We start from the raw sequence: 26,052 nt of genomic DNA, 5'->3' as shown, positions 1-26,052 counted from the left end.
CCAAAGTGGCCAAAGGTGGGTTGCATTTGTTAAGGGGGTTTTGATTTAACCTTATTTAAACCTTAGTCTCTTGGGGTTCATCCTCGCTCTTTTATTGGTAGCTCGGATCTTGACCTTCCTTTAATGGCAGATTAAGCAGAAACTGGCCTTGAGTACTATCAAGGGTCAGGTGTCGGCCCTAGTGGTCTTCTTTCGACGGCCCTTGGCAACATAGTCCTTGGTGCATACTTTTCTTCAGGGAGTTGGGCACTTGACCCCTCCAGTTCAGTCTCTGATGCCTCCTTAGGTCCTCAATTTTGTGCTTTCAGTCCTCCAGAATCTTTGGGAGATTCCCCTCCTTACGCTGTCCCAGAAGGTGGCCTTTTTGATGGCTTTCACCTCTGCGCGCAGGGTGTCGGAATTGGCGGTGTTACCCTGTTGTTTACCTAACTTGGTGGTTCACAGTGATAAGGTGGTTCTTCGCCCCTGTCTGTCGTTCCTTCCTCAGGTTGTCTCTGATTTTCATTTCAATAAAGACCTGACATTGTGTGGCCTTCCCTGTGTCCCAGGCCAAAATATTTGAAGGAAATAGCTTAGCATGCCTTGGACATGGTGTGGGCAAATAGGGTGTACCTTGCAGCTATGGAGTCTTTTAGGAAATCAGACTCCCTATTTGTGCTTATGGGTGGACCTCGGAAAGGGTTGCCCCCTTCCCCTGCGACCATTTCCAGATGGATCAGACAGATGGTGATTCAGGCCTATTCCATCAAGGCTCAGGTTCCTCCTTTCCCTGTCAAGGCGCACTCTACTCGGGCGCTCAGTTCCTCTTGGGCCTTCCGTCATCAGGCGTCAAGGTGGCCACCTGGTCATCAGTGCACCCTTTCACAAAGTTCTATAAAGTGGATGTGTGTGCATCTGTGGATGCTTCCTTTGGCCACAAGGTTTTGCAGGCTGCTGTTTTTCAGGTGAGCTCCAGTTGTTTTGATTGAGCTCCTGTTTACCTGGTTAGCTATAGTTAGCCTTGGAAATTTATTTTTCGCTGTTCCAACCCCTCATGTTAACATTGTGTCCGTCAATGAGCGAAAGCTAAAATGGGATTTTGACTTACCATAAAATACATTTCTCTGAGGTTCATTGACGGACACAGCACCCACTCCTCTGTGAAGTTGTAATTCTTCTGACACTGCTTGTAACAAAACTGAGTGCCTATAGCAGAGAGAGGGAGTATACCCCCTGGGACTGCACATAGGTGTAGCCAGACTTTTTTTCTGCCTAGTTTCCTACTCCTGTAGGGGGCAATATAACCCAATGGTTAAGAAGATCAGGAAAATTGATTTTACGGTAAGTCAAAAATCCCATTATTTACCTCCATGGCCCCTTTACCAAAAGTATATTTCATATAAACACACAAAACTCTGCTAAAAGAGCCTATACTAGACGTGCGTGACGTTCCTGACAATAAAGGTGCAAATAGCGGTCATTATTAAATAATGTTTTTAAAGTTTCAAATAATGATCTCAAATAAAAAAATTGTATTCTTTCATTTTCTCCCACATCTAAAGGATTGATGCTGGAATTTCCATGAATTGCAGCCAGAGGATCAGTAATGCAGTGTGTTCCATCTCCCTGTAAATTCCTGAAAAATAGGATTATTTTTATGTAAAACTTCCATGAGTTCTCTGGTTTCCATCGTCCTGGGAGCACAGATGGGAGCCGTTAGTGGGAGGTAGGTCTCCCAGAGATAGACAATCCTGGAGCTATTGTGTAAGATTAAAATTAATTGAATTTTTTTTTTTTTTTTTATGTAGAACCCTTCAGTCTCCCTCTCGAATCGATACACCGTGTTTTGAATTAATAACTAATCTGCACGCTATTAGTATAACTTGGCCTGCCCTTGTCAGTATTCTGGGAATGTTCTTGCTGTGCAAAATGCCAGCAGTGTCCAATCAGATTTCATCTTTCTTGCTGAGTATGGTGAAATGAAATCTAATATGGTCTAGTAACATTTCCATTTACCTTGGTTATTAACCGTTTATACTGTAATGTAGAATCAACTTCATTTATTTCTATATTGGAATAGTTTTGTATAAAAGAAAGCGATTGAAGCGATTGATATTTGAGAACTAAGGTGCCTCTTTAAAACTAGGCAAGGGGCTGGAGGGTATGAAGAGCAGACTTCTAGAAGTGCCTGCACAGACAGGCAGAGGCTTTCAGTGACCCCAATCTTCCCCTTAGCCAGTCGGATCTGATTGGGCTTTTTGACAGTGTTAAAGCTTCATCTATCCCTTCCTTCCCCTGATACATTCCTATTGGCTCATCCCCTATAGTGGACTATCTCACTAGCCAATAGGAATGTGTAGAAGGCAAACTTCGGCACTGCCAGGAAGTATCGGAGCTTTGCCCAAATCTTTTGGCTACATTTTTCGAATACTGCAGTAGTATTCTTTATATCTCATAGGAGCTTGCTTTTGGATGCTAAAATGACAGCATTCGATTAACCACTTCAGCTCCAGAAGCTTTACCCCCCTTCAAGACCAGGCCATTTTTTGTAATACAGCACTGCCCTACTTTTATTGAAAATTGCACGGTTGTGCAAGGCTGTACCCAAATAAAATTTGTCCTTTTTTTCCCCGCAAATAGAGCTTTCTTTTGGTGGTATTTGATCACCACTGCTTTTTTTTTTTTTTGCACTATAAACAGAAAAAGACAGATAATTTTTAACCACTTGCCGACCAGTCACGTTGACTGTACTGCAGCAAAGTGGTTCGTTATCATCTGGCGACGTAGGTCTACGTCACCAGACATTCCCCTCTCTCGGCAGGGTCAGATTGCAGGGTTCAGCATAGCTGAACCTGCGATCTGTCCCTGTGTCACTCAGTCACCTCCCCCACACACGTCAGTAAGCACCAGGCATACATTACCCCTTCCTCAGCAATAAAATTAACCCCTTCCCTGCCAGTGTCATTTTTACAGTAACAGTGCATATATATATAGCACTGATTACTGCAGTAATGTCACTGGTACCCCCAAAAGTGTCAAAAATGTCAGTCAAGGGTCCAATCTGTCCACCGCAATGTCGCAGTCCCGCAAAAAAAATCGCAGATCGCCGCCATTACTCGTTAAAAAAAAAAAAACACCAAAAATGACAGAAATCTTTCCCTTAGTAAATGCAATAACTTTTGCGCAAACCAATCAAAATCCGCTTATTGCGATTTTTTTTTTTTACCAAAAATATGTAGCAGAAAACAACTTGGCCAAAAATGATAAAAAATGTAGATTTTTACATTTTTTGGGGGGGGGGGGAATTTCATATAAAGAAATGTGAAAAATATTGTTGTTTTTTCAAAATTTTCGCTCTTTTTTTGTTTATAGCGCAAAAAGTAAAAATCGCACAGGTGATCAAATAACACTAAAAGAAAGCTCTGTTTGTGGGGAAAAAAAAGGATGCAAATTTCGTTTGGGTACGGCGTTGCATGACCACGCAATTGTCAGTTAAATTCGCACAGTGCCGAATCGCAAAAAGTGGCCTGGACGTAAGACAGCAAAATCCTCCGGTGGTAGAGTGGTTAAAAAAAATATATATATTTTTTTACTTTCTACTCTATAACCTATCCAATAAAAAAAATGTAAAAAATCAAATTTCTTTATAAATTTAGGCCAATATGTATTCTGCTACATATTTTTGGTACAAAAAAGTCCCAATAAGCATATATTGGTTTGCGCAAAAGTTATAGCGTCTACAAACTATGGGATATTTTTATGGAATTTTTATTATTTTTTTACGAGTAATGGTAGCAATCAGCGACTTATAGCGGGACTGCAATATTACGGCGGACAAATCAGACACACACAAACTTACACGTTTGACACTTTTTTGGGAATCAGTGACACCAATACAGGGATCAATGCTAAAAATATGCACTGTCACTGTACTAATGACACTGGCTGGGAAGGGGTTAACTGGCGATCAAAGGGTTCATCCTTAAGCCTAGCTGGTGATCTATTGGAAGGCATGGATCTGTTAATGCTTTGCAGGAACACGGGATCCATGCCTTCTATACTGACAGAACGGCAATCTGCCTTGTTTACATAGGCAGATCACTGTTCTGCTTGTGTACAGCGAGTACCAGCAGAGATCGGGTCTGCAGGACCAGCTGATCAGCTGCCGATGTGTATAATCCCAGCGGGAGCGAGCCACCGACAGCGCGCACTCGGCCAAATACCCGGAAGTACGGGATCATATATATGTATATGTGTGATCCTGCGCAGCACAGCCACCCTGTAGCAGTAAATGTGCTATGGGGGGGGTGAGCAAGCGGTTAAACATTTCTCTTTAGTTCATCGATGGACAGCGCTCCATTACTCCTGACTATAGCCTTATATCGCATTCTGCAGGAGTAGGACTATAGCAGAGAGGGGGCTATATACCAGCTGGAGATGGCCCATGGGCATAGCCAAGTTTTTTGCTCTGCCTAGTCCTACTCCTGCAGAAGGCGACATAACCCTATAGTCAGGAGTAATGGTGCGCTGTATCTGTCGATGAACTTCGAGGAATGGATCTTTCGTTGAGCACAAAAATCTAATTTTTAAAGAATACCTGTCTTCTGTAACTATGTAGGTTGCCATGACTTCTGTCCCCCCCCCCCTCCTTAATCTCTACTTGTTTGGTTGTCTCGAACATCAATACATCCCAGGTCATGACTCTCAACAAGCATGCAGCTAGTGAAATCAGAACTGATTTGAAACTAAATCTGGTATTGTTCTACAGTTCTTGGTAGATTATTAAAGCCAAAGCATCAGCAAAAAGAAAGATAAGTATTGAAAGTAACAGTGCGTGGGTATCTTTTTGCTGTCTGTGGCAGCCCTGGTTCCCTATGCCACTACCTACTGTATGTTAGCTAGGCAGAAATCAGGGATTGTTCCTCAGTTCTTGGTAGAGTATTGAAGCCATAGGATCAGCATGAGGGTCGAGCAAAAGAAGGAACGATCAGCAGAGCCAGCATACATATTTCTCAGGTTTCCTTCCTACAGGTGACAAAAGATAAAGACCCCGTACCACTTATACTTTTTCAGGGGTCTTCAAACTATGGCCCTCCAGTTGTTCAGGAACTACAATTCCCATCATGCCTAGTCATGTCTGTGAATGTCTGAGTTTCACAATGCCTCATGGGATGTGTAGTTCCGCAACAGCTGGAGGGCCGTAGTTTGAGGATCCATGCTTTATATGATGACTGCTTTTCGGGGCATCTCCAGGTTTGGAGGATTTGTCCCTGGACACTTTGGTTCAAGGAAATCCCGAGAAATGATTGAACAATAATTTTCTGGTCGTGTTGTGATGGATGGATCTGTCACATTGTGAATGTATCATCTCTGTTCATTATCTCCTCCTCATCTCAGGCACAGTAATAAAACAATGTAGATTATGGTTCCGCTCTGTAATTAGAGGAAGCCATAAAAGTGTCCTATAAAGGTGTTTTACAGAAGGCGTAGCAGACAGCGGTGGCGGTACACAATGGCCTCTAATGACATGTTCATGTTTTGTTGCAGCACACTTGGATTTGCAGGACGCCGTGTGCGTGGAACTTCACAAGACATCTGCCGGGCTGGGCTTCAGTCTGGATGGTGGGAAGGCTTCTATATACGGAGACCGGCCTCTCTTCATCAAAAGGATCTTTAAAGGTAAATTATTATATACTCGTAACTTCATTTTTAAAGCAGTAGTAAAGCCTTTGTGATTTTTACCTACAGATAAGCCTAAATTAAGGCTTACCTGTAGTTAAAATGAATATCTCCTAAACGTGAACCATTTAGGAGATATTCACCCGGGTGCAGCCAGTGACCTCACCGGCACATGGGCTCTGAAAGTCCAGTATACCTAGCTGGAACTTCAGAGCTTAGTGCCGGAACCGAGGACATCATCGCAGCTCCGACCAATCGCATAGTAGGAGCGCGTGAACCTAGAAGAAAGACCGGTTGAAGATGCCAGCCCTCTCACCTATTATGGCATTTTGATATGTGCTATGTCCTCTCAGGAGTCAATCCACTGCTTGCATTAGGGCTGAGGGCTCTTGGAAGGAATACTGAGGCAGGGTGCTGTGATGTTTTCAGGAACCTATTTGCAGGCCCTGCCATGCCTCCCAGCCATAATCTGCTTGAATTTCATAGAAAAGCACATAGACCTAGTGATGACATTATTGTATCTAAAATGGGGTATGTAATGAAAACTGAAAGGTTTTATGAAAAAAATAATTAATTAGCATGTTGATAATGGGGAAAAAGCAGGAACCAGAAAAGGCAAACTAGAAGTAGATTATTATTATTTTCATGAATTCCTTTTATATGACAACATCTTAAAGATGCCCTTACTAAACTCTGGGAAGGAATTGCACAATGTGTGGGTATCGATTTGCTGCTGATTAGTATCTATGGTTCTCTATGCCACCCCCTATGTTGGCTAGGCAGAAATTTGATCCTACAGTGACGGGAAAAAAGTATTTGATCCCCTGCTTATTTTGTATGTTTGCCCACTGACACAGAAATGATCAGTCTATAATTTTAATGGTAGGTTTATTTTATCAGTGAGAGACAGAACAACAACAAAAAAATCCAGAAAAATGCATTTTAAAAAAGTTATAAATTGATTTGCATTTTAAGTGAAATACGTATTTGACCCCTTCGCAAAACATGACATAGTACTTAGTGGCAAAACCCTTGTTGGCAATCACAGAGGTCAGATGTTTCTTGTAGATGGCCACCAGGTTTGCGCACATCACGAGAGAGATTTTGTCCCACTCCTCTTTGCACATAGTCATTAAGGTTTCGAGGCTGACATTTGGTAACTCAAACCTTCAGTGGGAGCGTGCCTGCTTGGGTGCCCCCAGAGCAAGCTGCTTGTTGTGGGGGCATCCAGCCCAGAAGAGAGGAGCCAGGAGCACTGGCGTGGGACCTGAGAAGAGAAGCATCCTAGCTGCTCTGTGCAAAACCACTGCACAGAGCAGGGGAGTATAACATGTTTGTTATTTAAAAATAAAAAAACAAGGCTTTAAAATCATTTTACTTGTTCCCCCTAAATCTAAACGAGCATTGTGCCCGCACTTTTTTTAGTTGCCCAAAGTTGGGCTTTAAGCTGTCCATGCATGTTACATTTTTGTTGTACAGTCTCGAATTAAACCAATGATGGGGTAGTTTTCCCCCAAATGACACCAATGATGGGGCACTATTATTCCCACTGATACCAACAATGAGGCGCTATTTCTCCCCAATACCAATGATGGGACATTTGTTTACTTCCACTCGGCAAAGTCTGGCCCTCCTAAAGTCTGAAGGACCGTAAACTGATTTTAGTTTAGAAAGTTTGGAGACCCCTGATCTAAACACTCCTCTGTCAGTGTTGTCTACAACTCTACCTCCTCCTCTTCTCTTCTTCTTTTTATTGGGGTTCCCCAAGGCTCTGTCCTTTTGGACCTCTTCACTTCTCCCTGGGTCACTTGATAATGTCTCCTGGCTTCCAATACCAGTCTATCTCTCTACCCCTCAGCTCTCCCCTTCAGTCTCTTAGCACATTACTAATTTACTAACAGACATATCAGTATTTGTCACACCACTTCCTAAAACTTAGCTCACAGTATTTTCCCTGGATCCATCTTTGGCCAACACAAAGTGATTGTAAAGGTTTGTTTAAAAAAATAAACGTTTTATATTTACCTGCTCTGTGCAAGAGTTTTGCACAGAGCAGCCCCGATCCTCTTCCTCTGGGGTGCCCCAGTGTCGCTTATGGCTCCTCCTTTTTATTGGGTGCCCCCACGGACAGCCGCTTTCCATTCGGGCACCTGTGCAGGCGCGCTCACAAGTCCCGCTGCTGTGTCCATTGACACTGACAGAAGAACTCTGCCCCGCCACTGACTCCCATGTCACTGGTTTTGATTGACAGCAGCGGGAGCCAATGGCTCCAGCTGCTATCAATCTATCCAATGAGGACCCAAGACAGCAGCTGGAGCCACTGGGCTCAAACTCGTCGCTAGAACGATCAGGTTCAGGTAAGAAAAAAGGGGGCTGAGGGGGGCAGCTGAAGCAGAAAAGGTTTTTCACCTTAATGCATTGAATGTATTATGGTGAACAACTTTGAGACTTTACACCTCCTTTAACCCTTCTCTCTATCCAAAACATTTTGGCAAGAGGGTCCAATTTAGACCACCCACAGATGGGAACTTTCATTTTTAGTGCTGATTGATGTACAGTCAAGAATATACTTTAACCACTTTAAGACCGTAAGGATTTGCCCCCTACCTGACCAGGCCCTATTTTGCGATTCGGCACGGCGTTATTTTAATGGACAATTGCGCGGTCGTGCGTTGCTGTACCCAAATAAAATTGATGTCCTTTTTTTCCCACGAATAGAGCTTCCTTTTGGTGGTATTTGATCACCTCTGCAATTTTTATTTTTTGCACTATAAACAAAAAAAGAACGACAATTTTGAAAAAAAAACACAATATTTTTCACATTCTGCTATATAACATTCCGAAAAAAAAAAAAATAAAAAAATCAAAATCACTAGTAATGGAGGCGATCTGCGATGTTTTGCAGGACCGCGACATTGTGGCGGACAGATCGGACCCCTAACTGACATTTTTGACACTTTTGGGGTTACCAGTGACATTACTACAGTAATCAGTGCTAAAAATATGCACCATTACCTGTAATAATGCCATTGGCAGGGAAGGGGTTAACCCTGTGGGTGATCAAGGGGTTGTGAGCCTAGGGTAGTGATTCTAACTGTGGGAGGGGGGGCGTGGCTTCTGAAATGACCATAGAGACATGTGATCCTAGAAGGATCACATGGGCTCTATGATCATTCCAGGGAGAAGAACGGTCAGCTGTGTTTACAACAGCTGACCGTTCTTCTCTCTCAGCGGGGGGGGGGGGGGGGGGGCGATTGCTGGTGTCAGGTGGCAATCGGAGCCGCCTGCCCGCTGCATCGGCTTCCCCGCTGCCGAGTGGGGACGGGAGCGATCGCCCCCTTGCTTCCCGCGCGTGACTGACGTAGGTCTATGTCGGTTTGCGCAGGAGAGCCACCCAGCCGCAGTAAAAAGGCAGCGGGTGGTCGGGAAATGGTTAAACATGTACAGTTCTGTTTTACTAAAGGGACAGTGTCTCTGCAAAAGCCTCTCTTGCCCCCCTTATACTCACCTTGCCTGCGCTTTCTTGCAGCTCCTTCCTTACTTCCTCCATCCATCGAAGCTGACACCTGTACTCAATGGTCCTGGGCATACTGGAGTATCTAACAGACTCCTTCCCTTGATCCTGAGCACTGTCGCATGACTAAGGAAATTATGTCACTGCACCCTGAGGTCCATAACACGACTACGTTTAGCACCATTTTCAATGAAGAATGCTGCAGTGAAGGAGCGCAGGCAAGGATAGTGTAAGTGGGCCGGGGATGACCTTTGCGGAGATACTGTCACTTTGCACTGCATAGGAAAGATGACAGTTTCTCTTTAAAGTTATCTTGCCCAGACTATGGACTTTAAACTATTTATATTTTCGTAACAAGCAGTAAAAAAGCTTTAAAGTTTTTGTAAACCTCAGACATGAAATATGAACAAAGCATATACCTTCTATAGTGCTTACTTGTCTCAATTAAGAACACTAATTGTCATTTAGGTCTTCTGCCTCATTCCTCTGCCATTAGTTTGAGTCACTTCTGAAGAGTTTTCCTGACACCAAAAGAAAAAAGGTGACAGGGGTGGGCACAACCTGTGATTGACAGTTTCATCTCTGCTTCTGTATGCTGTGTGTCCCTTCCCTCCAATCCGCTCTTAGAGCTCTCCTCCCTGAGCTCTGCAGTGTGTAACTTCAGCTCTCCACCCCCAGCTTTGTAGAGCTAAGAGATCCTGTGTAAATTCTGCACTTTGAATGAATGTAGGGGACAGATGGCTGCAGATAAACCGCTGCAACTTTATGTAGGAGGATTTGTTTAATCGCTGTGTATCACCTAAGGCAAGTCACTTTACTGGGTATATGTAAGGGTTTACAACCACGTTACCATACCATTTCTTTGACTGCATGTAATGTGAAATTATTTCTTCTCAAAGATGCCAACAAAGACAGATTTATCCACAATGCTTATAGATACAGATATAAATGAGGGCTTTTATTAAAGTGTTTTACCTCTTGTTCAGCTTTTGTAACTACTTTGGTGTGCATGGTCTGGGCACAGGATCACTTTTTCAATTTATCTATTACAGATATTTTTATAGCGCCACCAAATTATTAACAGCTTTATATATTGCACATTCACATCAGTCCCTGCCCTCACAATTACAATCACCTTACAATCTAAAGACTCTATTTTACATGCATACAAACACAAGGGGTGGGCAGGAGGGGAAGCTTCCCTGGGCACTGTGGTATCATGTTTTTTTTTTTTTTGTTTAATATGTATTTATTGAGGTTTAAAGAGACAAAACAGAATACATACATCACAATCCAACATAATATAAAAAGAGAGGAACCAAAACAATGAGGGAGCATGCTCTCGCATCAGGCTATGTGGTGTTTCAAGTACAGAGGAGAAGTCTGATGCTACAATCTTCATGGCATTCAAAACATACAACCCGAAACTGTATTCCTCAAAATAAGATTAGAGTCGGATTGTGGTATCATGTGAAGTGGGGGACACCACATAGAAATGGGTGGGGGGGGATTTGTGTTGAGAAGGGGAATTTGGGGAGGGAGTGGCAGGGGGGTAAGAATTGTTCTAGGAGGGAAAATTTGGGGAGGTGTGCTACTAGTGGTGATTTGAGGGGTTTGTGTTATAAAGGTAATAATGTAGAGGGGGAATGTTTTTTTTTTGGGGGGGGGGGCAGGGGTATTTGTGCGGGAATATGTTCTAGGATGGGTAATTGGGGGGGGGGGGATTTGTGCTTGGAGGGGGGGGGGTTTGGGTGACGATGTGAGGATTTGTGCTACGGGCACATGCTGAGAGAGAGGATTTGAGCTGGGAGGGTGGGGAGGACCAAAGATTTGTGCTGGGAGGGGGGATTTCAGCCGGGGGCAGATTTGTACTGGGAGTAGGAGGAATTTATGTTTTGGAGATTAGCATGCAGATTAGTGCTCAAATTCTTTTTTTTTTTTATTCGTTCGTTCATCGATAGACACAGCGCTCCTTAAATCATAACTACTAGGTTATATTGCCTCCTCCAGGAGTAGAACCAGGCAGAACAAACACACATGGCTACGCCCATGGGCCATCCACAGTCGGTATAAAGCCCCCTCCCTGCTCTAGATATTCATTTAGTAGCGCTTTGTCCTTTGATGAATGAAAGAGAAAATGGGATTTTTGTACTGACTGTAAAATCCATTTCTCTGAGTTCATCAACGGACACAGCACCCACCCCTCTGTGGAGTTTTGATACTTCTAATACTGCTTGCTACTAAACTGAATACCTAGAGCAGAGAGGGGGTTATATACCAGCTGAGTACGGCCCATGGGTGTAGCCAGGTGTTTTTTGTTCTGCCTAGTCCTTCTCCTGGAAGAGGAAATATAACCCAGTAGGTATGATTTAAGGAGCGTCCAGAAGTGTCAATCGATGAACTCAGAGAAATGTTTTTTATCGTGAGTACAAAAATCTGATTTTTTTTTGGAGGGATGCACATACATCTTGGGGGGCGGGGGGGGGGCATAATTTGGCATATTCACCCTGGACTCTAGATGACCTTGTCCCAGCACTGTACAGACAAACACTAGGGCCAGATTAGACAGGAGTCTAAACAGATAAAACAAGAAAAAGTACGCCTGGAAAGGAGTTTACCCAGAGGTACAGAAGTGGTTAACAAAATGACAAGTCAGACATGTAATGATGTTTAGGTGCCTACTTCTATTGCAAAATGTAAAAAGCCAATAAATATCGAAATAATGTGGTAAAATTGGCTATGGTACAGTTCACAGCACCCATATAGGACAGTCAGCCCTACGTGAATCACCACACAAAGCAGACAACATAAAAACATGAATAAAACTGTGCACCAACGGGACAAAATGCATTGGGTTATATGACAAGCATTGCATTTTGAGACATGGCTTCACTGATGATTGGTTCTTTCCTTTTTTCATCTGTCTCAATTAACCTACCAACCTACCTACCCGAGATGTGACGTGGTGAATGACCACCCTACCTATAATTGCTTCTCTTAAGTGTAAGGGGAAACCAGAGAACCCCGAGGAAACCAACGCAAGCACAGGGGGGACATGCCAGCTCCATGCAGGTGGTGTTCAGGGTGGGACTTGAGTTGAAGACCCCAGTGCTGCAGGGCATAATTGCTAGCCACTAAGCCACTTTGTTTGTAACCTTCCTATTTGGTGCTGAGCGATTGTACAGTAAAGAGTAGAGTATACTTTCACAATGGAATTCTGTGATTTGTAACTCGGGGAAATCATCCAAATTCCCGAAACCCTCAGTGTGCTTTCTCCGTATTACACAACAGCCTCCTCTAACTCTGGGGGGGTCTGACATGATTAATGACCGCCCTGCTTATAATTGTTTCTCCGCATAGAACATTATTTAATACATCAGGCTTATGGAAAACGCAGCATTACCAGCCAGTCAGTGGTATAAAGTACATGTTTTACTTTCTGCCTCCGTGCAAAGAGCAGGAATTAATACCGAGAGATGTTATTCCAGATGACATCAAACTGTGCTTGGCCTGCAATTAGTAACATAATATATTCTACAGGCTACACTGCAACTAATGAAATTAATTAGCGCATTTCTAACACAGACTGGGAGCGATTAAGAACGCGATTAAGAACACTAATTACTTATTAGGAGTGCTAGGAAAGAATGGCCAGGGCAATTATCATTCCACATTGAAAAGTGATGGATAAAACACATTCAGCTACACTTAGCCTGAAAAGAAAATCTCTGTTCTAATTAAGAAACGGATTTTTAAAACAAGGCGGCTGTTAGAATAAAAGTGCTTTTCATTTTTTTTAGCCTTCCTTGCCGCCTCAATGAAAATGTTTGGTTACCGCTACAGGAAATCCGTTTCCAAGCCGTCTGGGCTTCAGACTTTTAGAAATGCATTTACACCTCACTTTGCTGTGAAGAAATCATTCCCTGAAGACGGGCTGTTCATTCACCCATCAAAAGAGCGTCCTCTCATGGTAGCAGAGAGCAGCTTTTCACAGTCAGCCCTGGTTCACACTGATGCGATGAGGGAAATGCAGCAAATCCTGTGCGTCTCCCGCACTGCATTGCAATCCAACGGTGTCCATGCGGGTGTCAATGTTAGGTTGACGACACATGAAACGGGTTGCAAAACCATGTGCGATTGCCAGAATTGCATCACCCATACGATGTGATTCAGATGGGGGGGGGGGGGATCTTGCACCATTTTGGTGCAGATGCGTTTTCAGCCATACAAAATGTATGGCTCAGATTGCACCGCACAGACATCTCCTGTGATGTGCACAGGAATGCGGTGCGATTTCCTGTGCAAATCACATGCCATGTCCAGCAAAGCACAAATGTAGACCCAGGCTAAAATGGTGGCACACTGCAGCGCAGTCAAATATGAAAAGTGTTTTATTGGTTACCAAGGCAGAACGAAAAACACAGAGAAAAGTAGTTGACCCGTTTCACACGAATAGATCGCGCTAATATGAATAAGCATGATCTATTAGTGTGAAAAGCGTCAACTACTTTTTTCTTTGAATTGTGTACAAAAAGGGTTGAAGACGGCGCTACCTTTTCAAGTGATTAAGTGCACTAAGTGAATAAATACTGTATCAAATAGGTAGTGATACTTAAATATATTAAATAAATTATAAAGTGCACAGGTGACTTACAGTCTGACCAGAGACCGATTTTTTGACCTCAGATAGTGCAATGATAGTGCAATAATAAAGTGCAAAGTGCTAGTGCAATAAACCCACAAAGAAAGATTAGGAGAGACAGTGAATTTTATTCAAAATGATAAATATTGTACAGTGTAATCACACCAGTGGTACTGTTATGTTATTGAAACTTATAAATGGTGAATAAATCAAAAATTGAAAAAAACTCAAAAAAAACTCTTAAGTATTTATGTGAGTAGAAGTGAAAAAGAATTCAAGTAGAAACCGATCTACATGAAAGAACTTTCAAAATGAATAATAAAGCTCCGGGTTGCATCCACCAGCGTGACCACTAGGTGTCGCACCCTATATACAACCTGCTGTAGCTTCTGTGGAATAAGAGAAGATAATGCCCAGGGGTTCCTCCTATACGAATGCCGTTTTTAGGTTTTGATCCCTCAAATACAAAGAAAGAAGGGAAACCCCATGGTGCCGTATCTTAATACAACCGAAAAATCAAAAGTAGTGACTCACAGAGTAGGCTGTCCGCGATCAGTAGTTTAGCCAGGAAGCTTCCGCGTTCCACGGCCCTGGCTCCAAGTGCCGGAAGTGACGTAATGACGTAAAAACCCTACGCGTTTCGTCAGAGGACGTCTGCTGGAGCGGCCTCTGACGAAACATTATTCGTCTGGGCATTATCTTCTCTTATTCCACGGAAGTTACAGCAGGTTGTATATAGGGTGCGACACCTAGTGGTCACGCTGGTGGATGCAACCCGGAGCTTTTTTATTCATATTGAAAGTTCTTTCATGTAGATCGGTTTCTAATTGAATTCTTTACTCACATAAATACTTAAAGAGTTTTTTTCGAGTTTTTTTCAATTTTTGATTTATTCACCATTTATAAGTTTCAATAACATAACAGTACCACTGGTGTGATTACACTGTAAAATATTTATCATTTTGAATAAAATTCACTGCCTCTCCTAATCTTTCTTTATGGGTTTATTGCACTAGCACTTTGCACTTTATTATTTCACTTTCACTATCATTGCACTATCTGAGGTCAAAAAATCGGTCTCTGGTTAGACCGTAAGTCACCTGTGCACTTTATAATTTATTTAATATATTTAAGTATCACTACCTATTTGATACAGTATTTATTCACTTAGTGCACTTAATCACTTGAAAAGGTAGCGCCGTTTTCAACCCTTTTTGTACACAATTCATTCTTTAACCCTTTTGAGTTTGGTTGTTGGCAGCTCACACCTTACAATTAACACACGCTTGATATACACTACATAGCGGTGGTCACTTTTGTTTATTTTATACTTTTTTGTTTATTTTTTGTTCTGGCTTGGTGACCAAGAATAGCACTTTTTAAATTTTGACTTTGCTGCAGTGTGCCACCATTTTTTCGTTTTCTCCATTCATGTTCGGTGGCGAGCCTGGGTGTGCACCTACAGCAGTCGGCATTCATTGATTGCCTGAGCGGTATCCAGATTGTAATTGGAGCTAAAGCAAGCACAGAGCCAGGAGGCTGCAGGCCAGCAGGATGGAAGCACCAAATCTTGCACGTTCAAATACAAGTCTACCAAGACAGAACCCTCTTTAGGTCTTTCTTTCTTTGTGTGTTGTTATAACTGTCTTTATTACCAACAAACATTTCATAAAAAATCCCAAAGGTTATGCTTTGTATTTTACAGTCGTTTATTTATGCTCATACATATTCAAAGCATATGGGCATGGACATAAAATAGACATATGAAGCCATAATTAGGGCTGAATTCTTTTTATATATTTTACCTAAGATAAATACATATTAAAGCTGCAGAAACTACACCAAATACAGCCACCCCAGACATTAAACACCATACATCAATAGCAGTAGAGTACAGTGGCGTCTTTTATGGTTTAGTTGTCATATCTGGGTGTGAGAGCAGCCAACTCTTTAAATATAGGATAGCCACAGTGGTTGCCACACACTCCACCCCCGGGGTTACATATTATTATAAAGGATTTATATTGTGCTGTTTGCAAAGTGCTTTACAATATAAAGTGAAACCGTACAATTACAACACAGTTCAATACAGAAGGAATAGGAGGGCCCTGCTCATGGAACTTACAATCTAAAGGGACAGGGAGGTGCTACAAAAGGTAATAGCTGAAGGGGATGTTCTTATGGCCGAAATACAGTTTTAGGTGGAGGTGGGGTAGGCTTCCCTGAGTAAATTAAGTTTTCAAGGATCACCTGAAGGTGGACAGGGTAGGCGCTAACCGGCCATACTAAGATAGGGAGTTCGAGAGGATGGGAGAGGTTCTAGAGAAGTCCTGAAGACGAGCATCATGGGAGAAGGTGATGAGGGAGCTTTGAGAGCAAGATGTCTTGGGAAGATCAGAGTGGACAATTTGGGCTATATCTGGAGATGAGGTCAGTGATGTAGATTGGGGCAGTGTAAAGGATGGCTTTGTATGTTGTGGTTAGCATTTTGAATTTTATACGCTGGGCTAGTGGAAGCCAGTGAAGGGATCGGCAGTGAGGGGCAGCAGCTGCTCTAATATAGTTCGCCCACCATAGGGGATACCACAATGTTACATAGTGAGATCATCCCAACCAGGGAAGGAAGATCCAATCAATCCTTGACATGTTTCGCAGGGTGCCCTGCTTCTTCAGGAATACATTGAAACCACAGATGGCTGTAATTCCTAATGCGTTGTGTCTGAAGAGTGTGTGTACCTGGGATCCAGGAGAGCCGGTGACTGAACCGATCCACCACAAAGGGAATCAAGCTAGGCAGCTAGGGGATGGTACCCAAAGAAATGCTCCCACAAGCAAGGGCTAATATGCTCAACTCTGGAGCATCAATAGAATGCACTCCATGGGCTGGCTCTCTTCTCTTCCAACCAATGTCACCAGGTATGGTAAACTGACAGAGACATAACCTTGTTCCGCCTCTGTCAGTTTACTGTAACTTGTATTAACCAGTGGTGGACAAAAGCAATTGTGTCCTCCTTCCTTCCTGCCCTTTGACTGCTGCCAAGTACAAACACTTTAGATGTATAGCTAGATAGAGATAATGATTATCCTTTGCCATACCCCCTTTCATGGATCATAATACACATTTAGGATGAGATGAACACCCCACCCCTTCATTTCTATTCTATATGATGAATGGGAAAGGCATTCTGTATATCTCAGTGCCACCCTGGTGTGGGGGTACTTACTGCCTAACACCAGTTGGGTATTACAGACTAGAAGACCGACGTCCACCTGACCCACATCTAGTATAAATGTGCCTCTAACTACCACAGGGCCCTTGTAAAGATGCAGACTCTGTACAAATGGTAGGTCCGCCCCTGGTTTATACATGTTATGTACTTGTCATTGCAAACATTTCATGTAATCCCTGTGTATGTCCCTTACAGCACTCCAAGATGTAAAATTGTACATCTGTAATTAATACTAATAAATAAACCTGTTATGAATGATGTAAAACTGAGCTTTACTTCTGTTTTGTTTTATAGGTGGCGCTGCTGAGCAAGCAAGAAGAATAGAAGTAGGGGACGAAATCATTTCAATTGGTGGAAAAACCTTGATTGGCCTCATGCACTATGACGCCTGGAATATCATTAAGTCGGTTCCAGAGGGACCTGTGCAGTTGTTGATCAGGAAGCACAGGACTGCAGTATGAGGATCAAACCTCAGTGTTTCTGATCACTTATCCGATATACAGTCTCCTTCTGGCTCTATTCATAGTGGAGAATGGTGGCTTTATTGTACAGGACTGATCTATTGGAGGCTGTAATCGACCCACCCAACATCGCTGTGGTGCCATGGAAGAACATGTGATCCAGTATGCAGTGAGAAGATTACCAGAGCAGTTTTATATTTAACATCTACCTTTACATTACATAACGTTTGGTGCCATGCAGTGCCAACCATCATTAATGGGTTTGCTAGGTTCATCAGTAGACTTTAAAAAGTACCTACTAAGCTCCAAGTAAGTTATTTGCTAAACCAATATTTTAGAGAATGCATCCTGGGTGATAGTTGAACAGATCCCATGTTACTGACAGTGAATATCGGCTGATTTGTTCAGAAAGAAATTGCATCCTTTTCAAGAGTCAACTTATCTGTCAAGGGAATATACAACTGGGTGGATGTTGGAAAAAAACATTGTTTTGCATTTGGCTATAACCGGTTTAACAGCTGATGAGCAGCTACTCAGCCGATTGTAAAACTGTAGGAGCAGCTTTCTCTATTTGTGAGTGGAAATAGATGTTCTAGAATAAGCCACATCTATTTCAAGAGACAACTTAGCAGTAATCAGGGGAAATATACCGTTGGGTGGAAAATCTTTAAGAGGGCACAATTTTAGGTTTGGCTTTAACAGTTGCCAGGCATCACCCAATGGTAAAATTGTAAGAGATGCTTTCTGTCATTTATTGAGTGGAGACAGTTGTTAAGGGTTGAAGCACATCTGTTTCAAGAGACAGCCTGCCTGTAAAGAGAAGTATGCAACTGGGTGGAAAATATATTTAAGAGGACACGATTTAGGGTGAGCTTTAACAGTTGGCAGCTATTTCAGGCAATGGTAAAATTGTAAGATGTGTTATATCCCTTAACTCAATCTCTTACAATTTTACCATTGCCTGAAATAGCTGCCAACTGTTAAAGCTCACCCTAAATCGTGTCCTCTTAAATATATTTTCCACCCAGTTGCATACTTCTCTTACAGATAGGCTGTCTCTTGAAACAGATGTGCTTTATCAACTCAAATAATCTCTGTTTCAAGTGACAGCTTAGCTGTATTCAAGATAAGTATGCAGAAAATCTTAAAGGTCTAGGTCCTGAAAGCGTTCTGTCTTGGCAGAACTGATAATTCTCAGAAGGCAAGGTTTAATCTTGGCTGCACATAGGCAAGAGGTGTGTTAGCCTATTCAATTTTAGTGAGTCGGGTAACTACACTGTGTGTGTGAGCATTTCTCATGCTGCCATTCAGGTAGCCTGTCAAGTCTTGCATCCATTCTTCTCAGTGACAGCCATACTGCACCATCCATTCTAGTTTATGAACAATATCCAGCAAAAAGAGCTAGCTACGTAAACCTGGCAAACTCTACCATTTATTTGCTCCAGATATCGCCTTCTTTTCCTCATTCTTCATTGCTGGTTTTCTATAAATTGATAAACCTGTAAAATGATAAGGAGGGGAACAAAAACTTAAACAAAACTTAAAGGGTAACTCCACTTTCGTGGGGGAAAAACAAAATAGCAAATAAAGAAAAAACAATATAGCGTATACAATTGCGGCACAAATCATATTGTAATTAAATGTTAAAAACTACCTTTCCTTTTCACTCTTCAGCTATTGTACTTTTCTGAAAATGCAATGCAATATGGCCACCTGGAGGTGTCCTGTACACAGAATGTATACTGACCACACCCCAGAATCTAGTGATCGACCGATTATCGGCAAAGCCGATATATCGAGGGCCGATATGCACTTTCCCCGATATATCGGAATCAGCCTTTTGATGTGCCGATATTTCGGGAAAGTGCATGTACCGGGGTAATGCCTGCAGCTAGAGGCATCACCCCGGTATCGGTGTCCATAGCCAACGGTCGGCTGTCTTGTAATGACAACCGATGAGGCTGAGAAGCCACTCGGCTGTCATTCCAAGGAGCGGGAGGGGATGCCCTCCTGCCGACTTCTGCGGCTCGCCCGGGTGTCCTGTCTCACGGTAAGACCCAGGCATCCTACCTTCACCGCCACCATCTGACGGGGTCTCCATTTCTTTGAAATGGGCACCGCCGAGTACTGGCAGTGCCAAATTCAAAAAACGTACAGCATTCAAAACAGCCAAACTTGGCGTTTTGAATGCTTTTAAGTGCAGAGGAGGGGTTTGGGGTCTTTTAGACCCCCAGATCCCTCCACCACAGTAACTAAATTATTTACAGTAAATACATTTTTTCAATGTCCGAAAATATCGGCAGATATCGGCTGATACCGATATCCGATGACCAAAATATCGGTATCGGCGGTAAAAAAACGATATCGGTCGATCAATGCCAGAAACATAATTTCCTGCTTGTGTGATTGGCTCACCAATTTTCCCACAAGTCTGCCTAAGATACAAGTCAGATTTCTGGCATCCCCTGCAACACAAATGTCATTTTTGGTGAGATACTCCCAATAGGAACACATCTAAGGGGATGCAGGCCCAGCAGATTTCTTCATTAGAGCCCTGCAGCTGCCACAGCTGATATCTATGAACCCACTCCTATTAGACCCACTCGTCACAGAGGCTAAAACAATGATTTCTTCTGAATAACAAAAGGTAGGAATCTGCAACAAAGTTTGTTAAAATCCTTGGAATGTACAGAGATCACCCAGAGGGGAATATTTTTTTTCTCATCAAAAGTGGAGTTACGCTTTAAGACAGGTGAAAAATTAATTTCCCTTTTTTATTGATAGGCAAAACCCAGTTTTGCTGTGAAAGCAATGTTAAAAAGCAGCAAAATATTGTGGAAAATAGCTTCAGCTTTATGGGAATTGTACAAATGGAGTGCACATTTATTCTGTAGTAAGAAAATTGTCTTTTGTGGGAGTCGTACTTGAATAATTGAGTGACTAGCTCCACCTGCTGTCCAGTTTGTCATATTGCAGGTGATTCCTATTACACCACTTGCACATTTTTCTACCAATTCTTCACCGTTCCCCGTAAACGATTTGCCATATATGTTTTATATAGAGCACTAATCTAGATTCACCTAAGATAGTTTTATTTTAAAGAGAATACAAAATAGAAGTGGTAATAGTTTTAACAGATTTGAGTATAACGTACTGTAACATGGCTGTAAAAGTGAATCTATTTTTTACATGATAGTATCTCACATCTATTACTACAACCTCAAGTAAAACCACTGTCATAAACAGACAAATACCTTCAACAAACGTGTACAATAGAGAGCACTGTGCGGTTATCCTCCGCAGCCAATCAGAGTCTATGTTATCAAAGTTGTATCTGAAATCTGATTGCCGTTTCATACTGCACTGTACACGTTCTATGCCTTATGTAAGACTTAATGTTAAAGCATGCTGATATTTTCAGTATCTATAAAAAAAATTTAAGGAAACGTCTGTGTAAATTTGAAATTGCTATAATATTTTTCCTAATAGAAAAAAAAAAAGTTTTAACTCTAAACCTTATAACAAAAGTATTTTTAATATAGAGCAAATATCTGCAAGTGTTGCACCAGTTTAAGGAGGTACTTTAAGAAAGAGTTTAATTCTTTTCGCTTTCCATAGATTATAATCCTCATTTTCATTACTTGTGCTGAGGGCTATGTAGGGTCTGAGTCCTCCCAAATCAGCTATGTTGAGCCATATTGGTATTTATAGGGGATGCTCTTGTAGAACCAGATAGGTGTCCATTTCAGCACTCTTACTAACCACTAGTGTCTGTGCCTCAGCCTGGCTGATTTCTGAGGTCTTCCGTTTCAAACAGCCCATGGCAATTTTTTCTGATGGCTGTATATCCATAAACTGAACGTGTTTGTTGTAAGAGGTAAATGGTAACTCTTTTCTTGCTAATTAAATTGAAATTTTAATCTTTTTAAAAATGTAATCTTTTTTTTGACCTGGCTAGGTTCACACTTTTCCTGTGCGGCGCATTGCATTAACACACATGCAGTGATGTGTGTTGTGTTAAGTACATCCTATTCAAATGAATGGGGCTGGCAGTGCTCCAAAATGTCCAAAGAAATGGGACATATTATATTTGGCAGCACAGAGCGTGCCCTGGTGGTGCACTGCAGCACATGCGTGTTGGAGTTGCATTGCCCTACTGTGTTGGGGTGCTTTTCAAAATGCATGCCATTGCAATGTGCTAATGCAGGCATTACTGCAATGCACCACAGTAAAAAAAGTGAACCCAATGCTGGTATAGTAACATCAAAGGTTCTCCTCGGCCTACAGCTCCTATGTAGACAGCAGAAGGACCAAAGTTACAGAAAGATGAATATCCATCACTGTGCACTTACAGAGCATTGGCTAACAGGAACCTGTCATGAAGCCAGACACCTGTTTCAAAGGCTGTTGATGGCTCATCGGATCTAGGCTAGTTCCCATGTAGTAATTCTTAACCAAATTATCTTCACTTTAGGTGATGTCATTGCTCAAGAACTCCTATACCAGTGATGGCAAACCTTGGCACCCCAGATGTTTTGGGACTACATTTCCCATGATGCTCATGTACTCTGCAGTGTAGTAGAACATCATGGGAAATGTAGTTCCAAAACATCTGGGGTGCCAAGGTTTGCCATCACTGTCCTATATGGTATCGAAGTCAGAGAGTGGTGGCTTCTGTTAGAGGCTTCTAAGGCCGCTTTTTAGCATTTGAAAAGGTTGTCTTTAAAGTAAACCTGTCACTTTCACCAGTATATATAACAGTGCTTCTAAATTTATAACTGGTTAATGTTCTTCTATGTTCCATGGGAGTTCCTGAACCCTGGGATCCTTTTCTGAACTCCTCAACCAATGCACTAGCTCACCTAAGCCCCTCCACCATGTATTAGACCAATGCAGGTGTCTATGTGGAGGTGAGGGACCTGGATCGAATTGGATGGAGGGAGGAGTATTGGCGGATGCCTGAGTTGGAGATAAAGTCAAAGATTCCAGTGTGTGTGCTTGGATTTCTTGGGCTCCTTTGGCATCTAGAGAAAGCATTGACTATATGCAAGGACCACACCCTGCCTGATCTTCAGTGTTGGTATTAGTTCTTCTGTAAATACCAACTGGCTAATTGTCATGCCAACCAGCGGCACAGGTTCTTGTATATTACTGACCTAGCATGCTGACCAGGAGATCAACTTTACTTGCTGTCTGCTTGCTGTAGGTCAGGTATCCTGGAAGTTTTGTTACCACATGACAATAAGGTAACTGGTATTTTTAGAAATTGTACACCAGAGCAACCTATTTCATTAATGACAGTTGTCCTACATATGCTGGTAAAAGTAACAGGTTAACGTTTATCTAGCTGGAGGGACTGCAGTACCAGATGTCACCAGAAGTAGCAGCACCTGCTGCAAGAGAATCTAGAAATGCAGCCAGGGGAACCCCATGATATGATGGGGTCCCATAAAGAATAGAAAATGTATATGAAAACTGGATGCTGTGCCATATAATGGGATATTTTTATCTATAGCCATCAACCCCTAAATTATCTGCATGATTTAGTCACTCAAAGTAATTTCACTATCTGTCTCTTACGAGTTACGAGTCACACTTGTACTGTATGTATGGTCAGTAAGCTTCTTATGATGAATGCGTGTTTTGCCTAATGCCAGTCTAAACCCAATTGATTTGTCTACCATGGCTCAATTATTGCCTGGGTTTAGATGGGTTGATCGTGATAGATGATTGCTCAAATGTGTTGTAGTAATAATAATAATGCACTAGCTCCTCCCATAATTACATTTTTACGTCTCCCTTTCAGCTCCAGTGTTGTGATGTAATTGCATGACATCATGTTTTGTGTTTAGTTCTATGATTGGCCCAGTCCTTCAACTGACTGCACTAGCAGAACAGGTTTAGAATCAGCAAGACTTGAAGGCAATCAACCAATATCTTCAACCACATGGCCCTGATTGACTAAAGTATGGGTCAACTCAAAGGCTTCCCATATAATGGTTCCATGGCTAAAGTGGCCCATGCTAGTTCCAGGGCAGTTGCTCACTGAAGAAAGTTCTCAGAGCTGGTCCATCAGTCAGGGGTTCCCTTCAAAGGCCAATCTCATTTTGGTTTTTGGTGAGTATTAGTATTCTTCTGGGGCCACCATTGGAGAGATTTCCCACAATGGTTTGAATCTCTGCCCCATCAACAATGCCATAACAAAGATGTCACTGCCTACACTCCCCAATTCTACACCTATTGGGGTTGTGACATCATCACTTGCCATTGCAATTAATGCTGCAGTTCTGCAGAAGTTGGAGTTCTGAAATTTAGAAGAACCCAACAAATGATTTGACTCGCCAGCAATTATGCAAAACTAAAATATTTGAGTTGGGTTTACAGTTAAATTCTTAGGTGTGATTACCTTTCCATTGCACATAGGTAACCTAGAAGGAGAAGACCACTAGGTACTACAACTCAGAACATATAAGGGAAACATTGACTAAGGTGTGGAGTGTGACTCCCCGTTAATTTTTAGCCCAAAAATGTACATTTACTATTAGCGTCCAGAATATTCCACTTTTGTGACCAGAAATAGGAACCCACCATTTCCCAAGATAACCAGGGAACAATTTCACAGATTCACAAATCAGACTTAATACATTTCCCCCAAGGAATATGGACATTAAAATGGCGGTTTTGCTAGGTGGAGGCTCTCAACCAATCAGAAGTTTTTGTTTTCCAGTCCCCGAGATTGATCGTTCAAACAAAAGACTTTTTTTTTTTCTATCATGGTTTAGAATATCTATTAGTCACAGAAAATAAAAGATGAATTGTGCCCTGCATTAGAAACATACGGTTTGTAACCTGTTGTAAAATCAATTTTCTCACTAGACACAGATCTGTTGTATGATTGGATCTACCATAATCACTGTTGTATTATATTGTATATTTTGTTTATATAACTCTGTTGATTGTCGGAGATGCCTTGTACATGACACAAAAAAAGAAATGCGTGAAATAACACTAAATAGACTGTACATTTTTATTGCTGCTTTTCCTCAGCTATGTAAATCAGATATCGGATCTTGTTTTTAGTAGTTTTTTGCAAAAAAAATAAAAAAACAAAAACATCATGGACTTTATGTATTCTTTTATTTTCCTTGTATGGGTAAATTGAGGTTAATGTAAAGCAAGACTGCCATCTAGTGAACTAAGTTGGCATTGCCTTTCTGGATATTCTATAAAGCCTTGCGACACTTTGCATTTATTGTATTATTATATTATTATTATACAGGATTTATATAGCGCCAACAGTTTGCGCAGCGCTTTACAATGTGAAGGAAGACAATACAGTTACAATACAGTTCAAAACAGGAGGAACTAGAGGGCCCTGCTCGTTAGAGCTTACAATCTATGGCCTTTGGGGCCCTCGCTATCGTACTCCTTCTTTTTCTTTTCCTTTCCTTCCCGTCCCCTCTTTTCCTTTCCTTCCCATCTCCTCTTTTCCTTTCCTTCCCGTCTCCTCTTTTCCTTTCCTTCCCATCCCCTCTTTTCCTTTCCTTCCCGTCTCCTCTTTTTCTTTCCTTCCCGTCTCCTCTTTTCCTTTCCTTCCCGTCTCCTCTTTTCCTTTCCTTCCCGTCTCCTCTTTTCCTTTCCTTCCCGTCCCCTCTTTTCCTTTCCTTCCCGTCTCCTCTTTTCCTTTCCTTCCCGTCTCCTCTTTTCCTTTCCTTCCCGTCTCCTCTTTTTCTTTCCTTCCCGTCTCCTCTTTTCCTTTCCTTCCCGTCTCCTCTTTTCCTTTCCTTCCCGTCTCCTCTTTTCCTTTCCTTCCCGTCTCCTCTTTTCCTTTCCTTCCCGTCCCCTCTTTTCCTTTCCTTCCCGTCCCCTCTTTTCCTTTCCTTCCCGTCTCCTCTTTTCCTTTCCTTCCCGTCTCCTCTTTTCCTTTCCTTCCCGTCCCCTCTTTTCCTTTCCTTCCCGTCTCCTCTTTTCCTTTCCTTCCCGTCCCCTCTTTTCCTTTCCTTCCCGTCTCCTCTTTTCCTTTCCTTCCCGTCTCCTCTTTTCCTTTCCTTCCCGTCTCCTCTTTTCCTTTCCTTCCCATCTCCTCTTTTCCTTTCCTTCCCGTCTCCTCTTTTCCTTTCCATCGCCTCTTTTCCTTTCCTTCCCGTCGCCTCTTTTCCTTTCCTTCCCGTCGCCTCTTTTCCTTTCCTTCCCATCCTCTCTTGAAGAACTTTCAGAGTGTAACTAGAAAACGAGATTGGGGAATAGACCAAACCTAGGTGGTCTAGGAGACCACCTGTATCATTGAATCTACCATAAGAGAGGAAATCCATGGGGAACTTATACAATGTACTATACAGTATATAATATGAAAAAAGTAACAGTGATGGGAGGGGGGAACAGTCCCTCTTGGCAGGTTGTTTGAAATTGAAAAATAAAAACATCATAGATTTTATGCATTTTTCCTTGTATGGGTAAATTGATAGGTTAAAGTTAAGCAAGACTGCCATCTAGTGAGCTAAGGTGGCATTACCTTTCTGGATATTCTATAAAACCCTGCAATGCTTT

The 26,052-nt window shown here is 42.2% G+C and overlaps 1 protein-coding gene across 2 annotated transcripts in view; it reads left to right on the top strand.

Moving 5' to 3' along the window:
- Positions 1-17,674, top strand: part of PDZD2 (PDZ domain containing 2) — a 454,029-nt gene extending 436,355 nt beyond the window's left edge. For both annotated transcript variants that reach the window (XM_082251798.1, XM_082251799.1), the window contains exons 23-24: positions 5,527-5,658; positions 17,339-17,674. In XM_082251798.1, the coding sequence (XP_082107924.1) occupies positions 5,527-5,658; positions 17,339-17,505 (299 nt within the window). In that variant the 3' untranslated portion in view covers positions 17,506-17,674. The remainder of the gene's footprint in view (positions 1-5,526; positions 5,659-17,338) is intronic.
- The last annotated feature ends 8,378 nt before the right edge of the window (positions 17,675-26,052 follow it).

Source organism: Pelophylax lessonae (assembly GCF_965119305.1).
Source record: "Pelophylax lessonae genome assembly, chromosome: 1".
Taxonomy (NCBI): domain Eukaryota; kingdom Metazoa; phylum Chordata; class Amphibia; order Anura; family Ranidae; genus Pelophylax; species Pelophylax lessonae.
The sequence above is the reverse complement of the archived record's forward strand: the minus strand, read 5'-3'. Positions and strand labels throughout refer to the sequence as shown.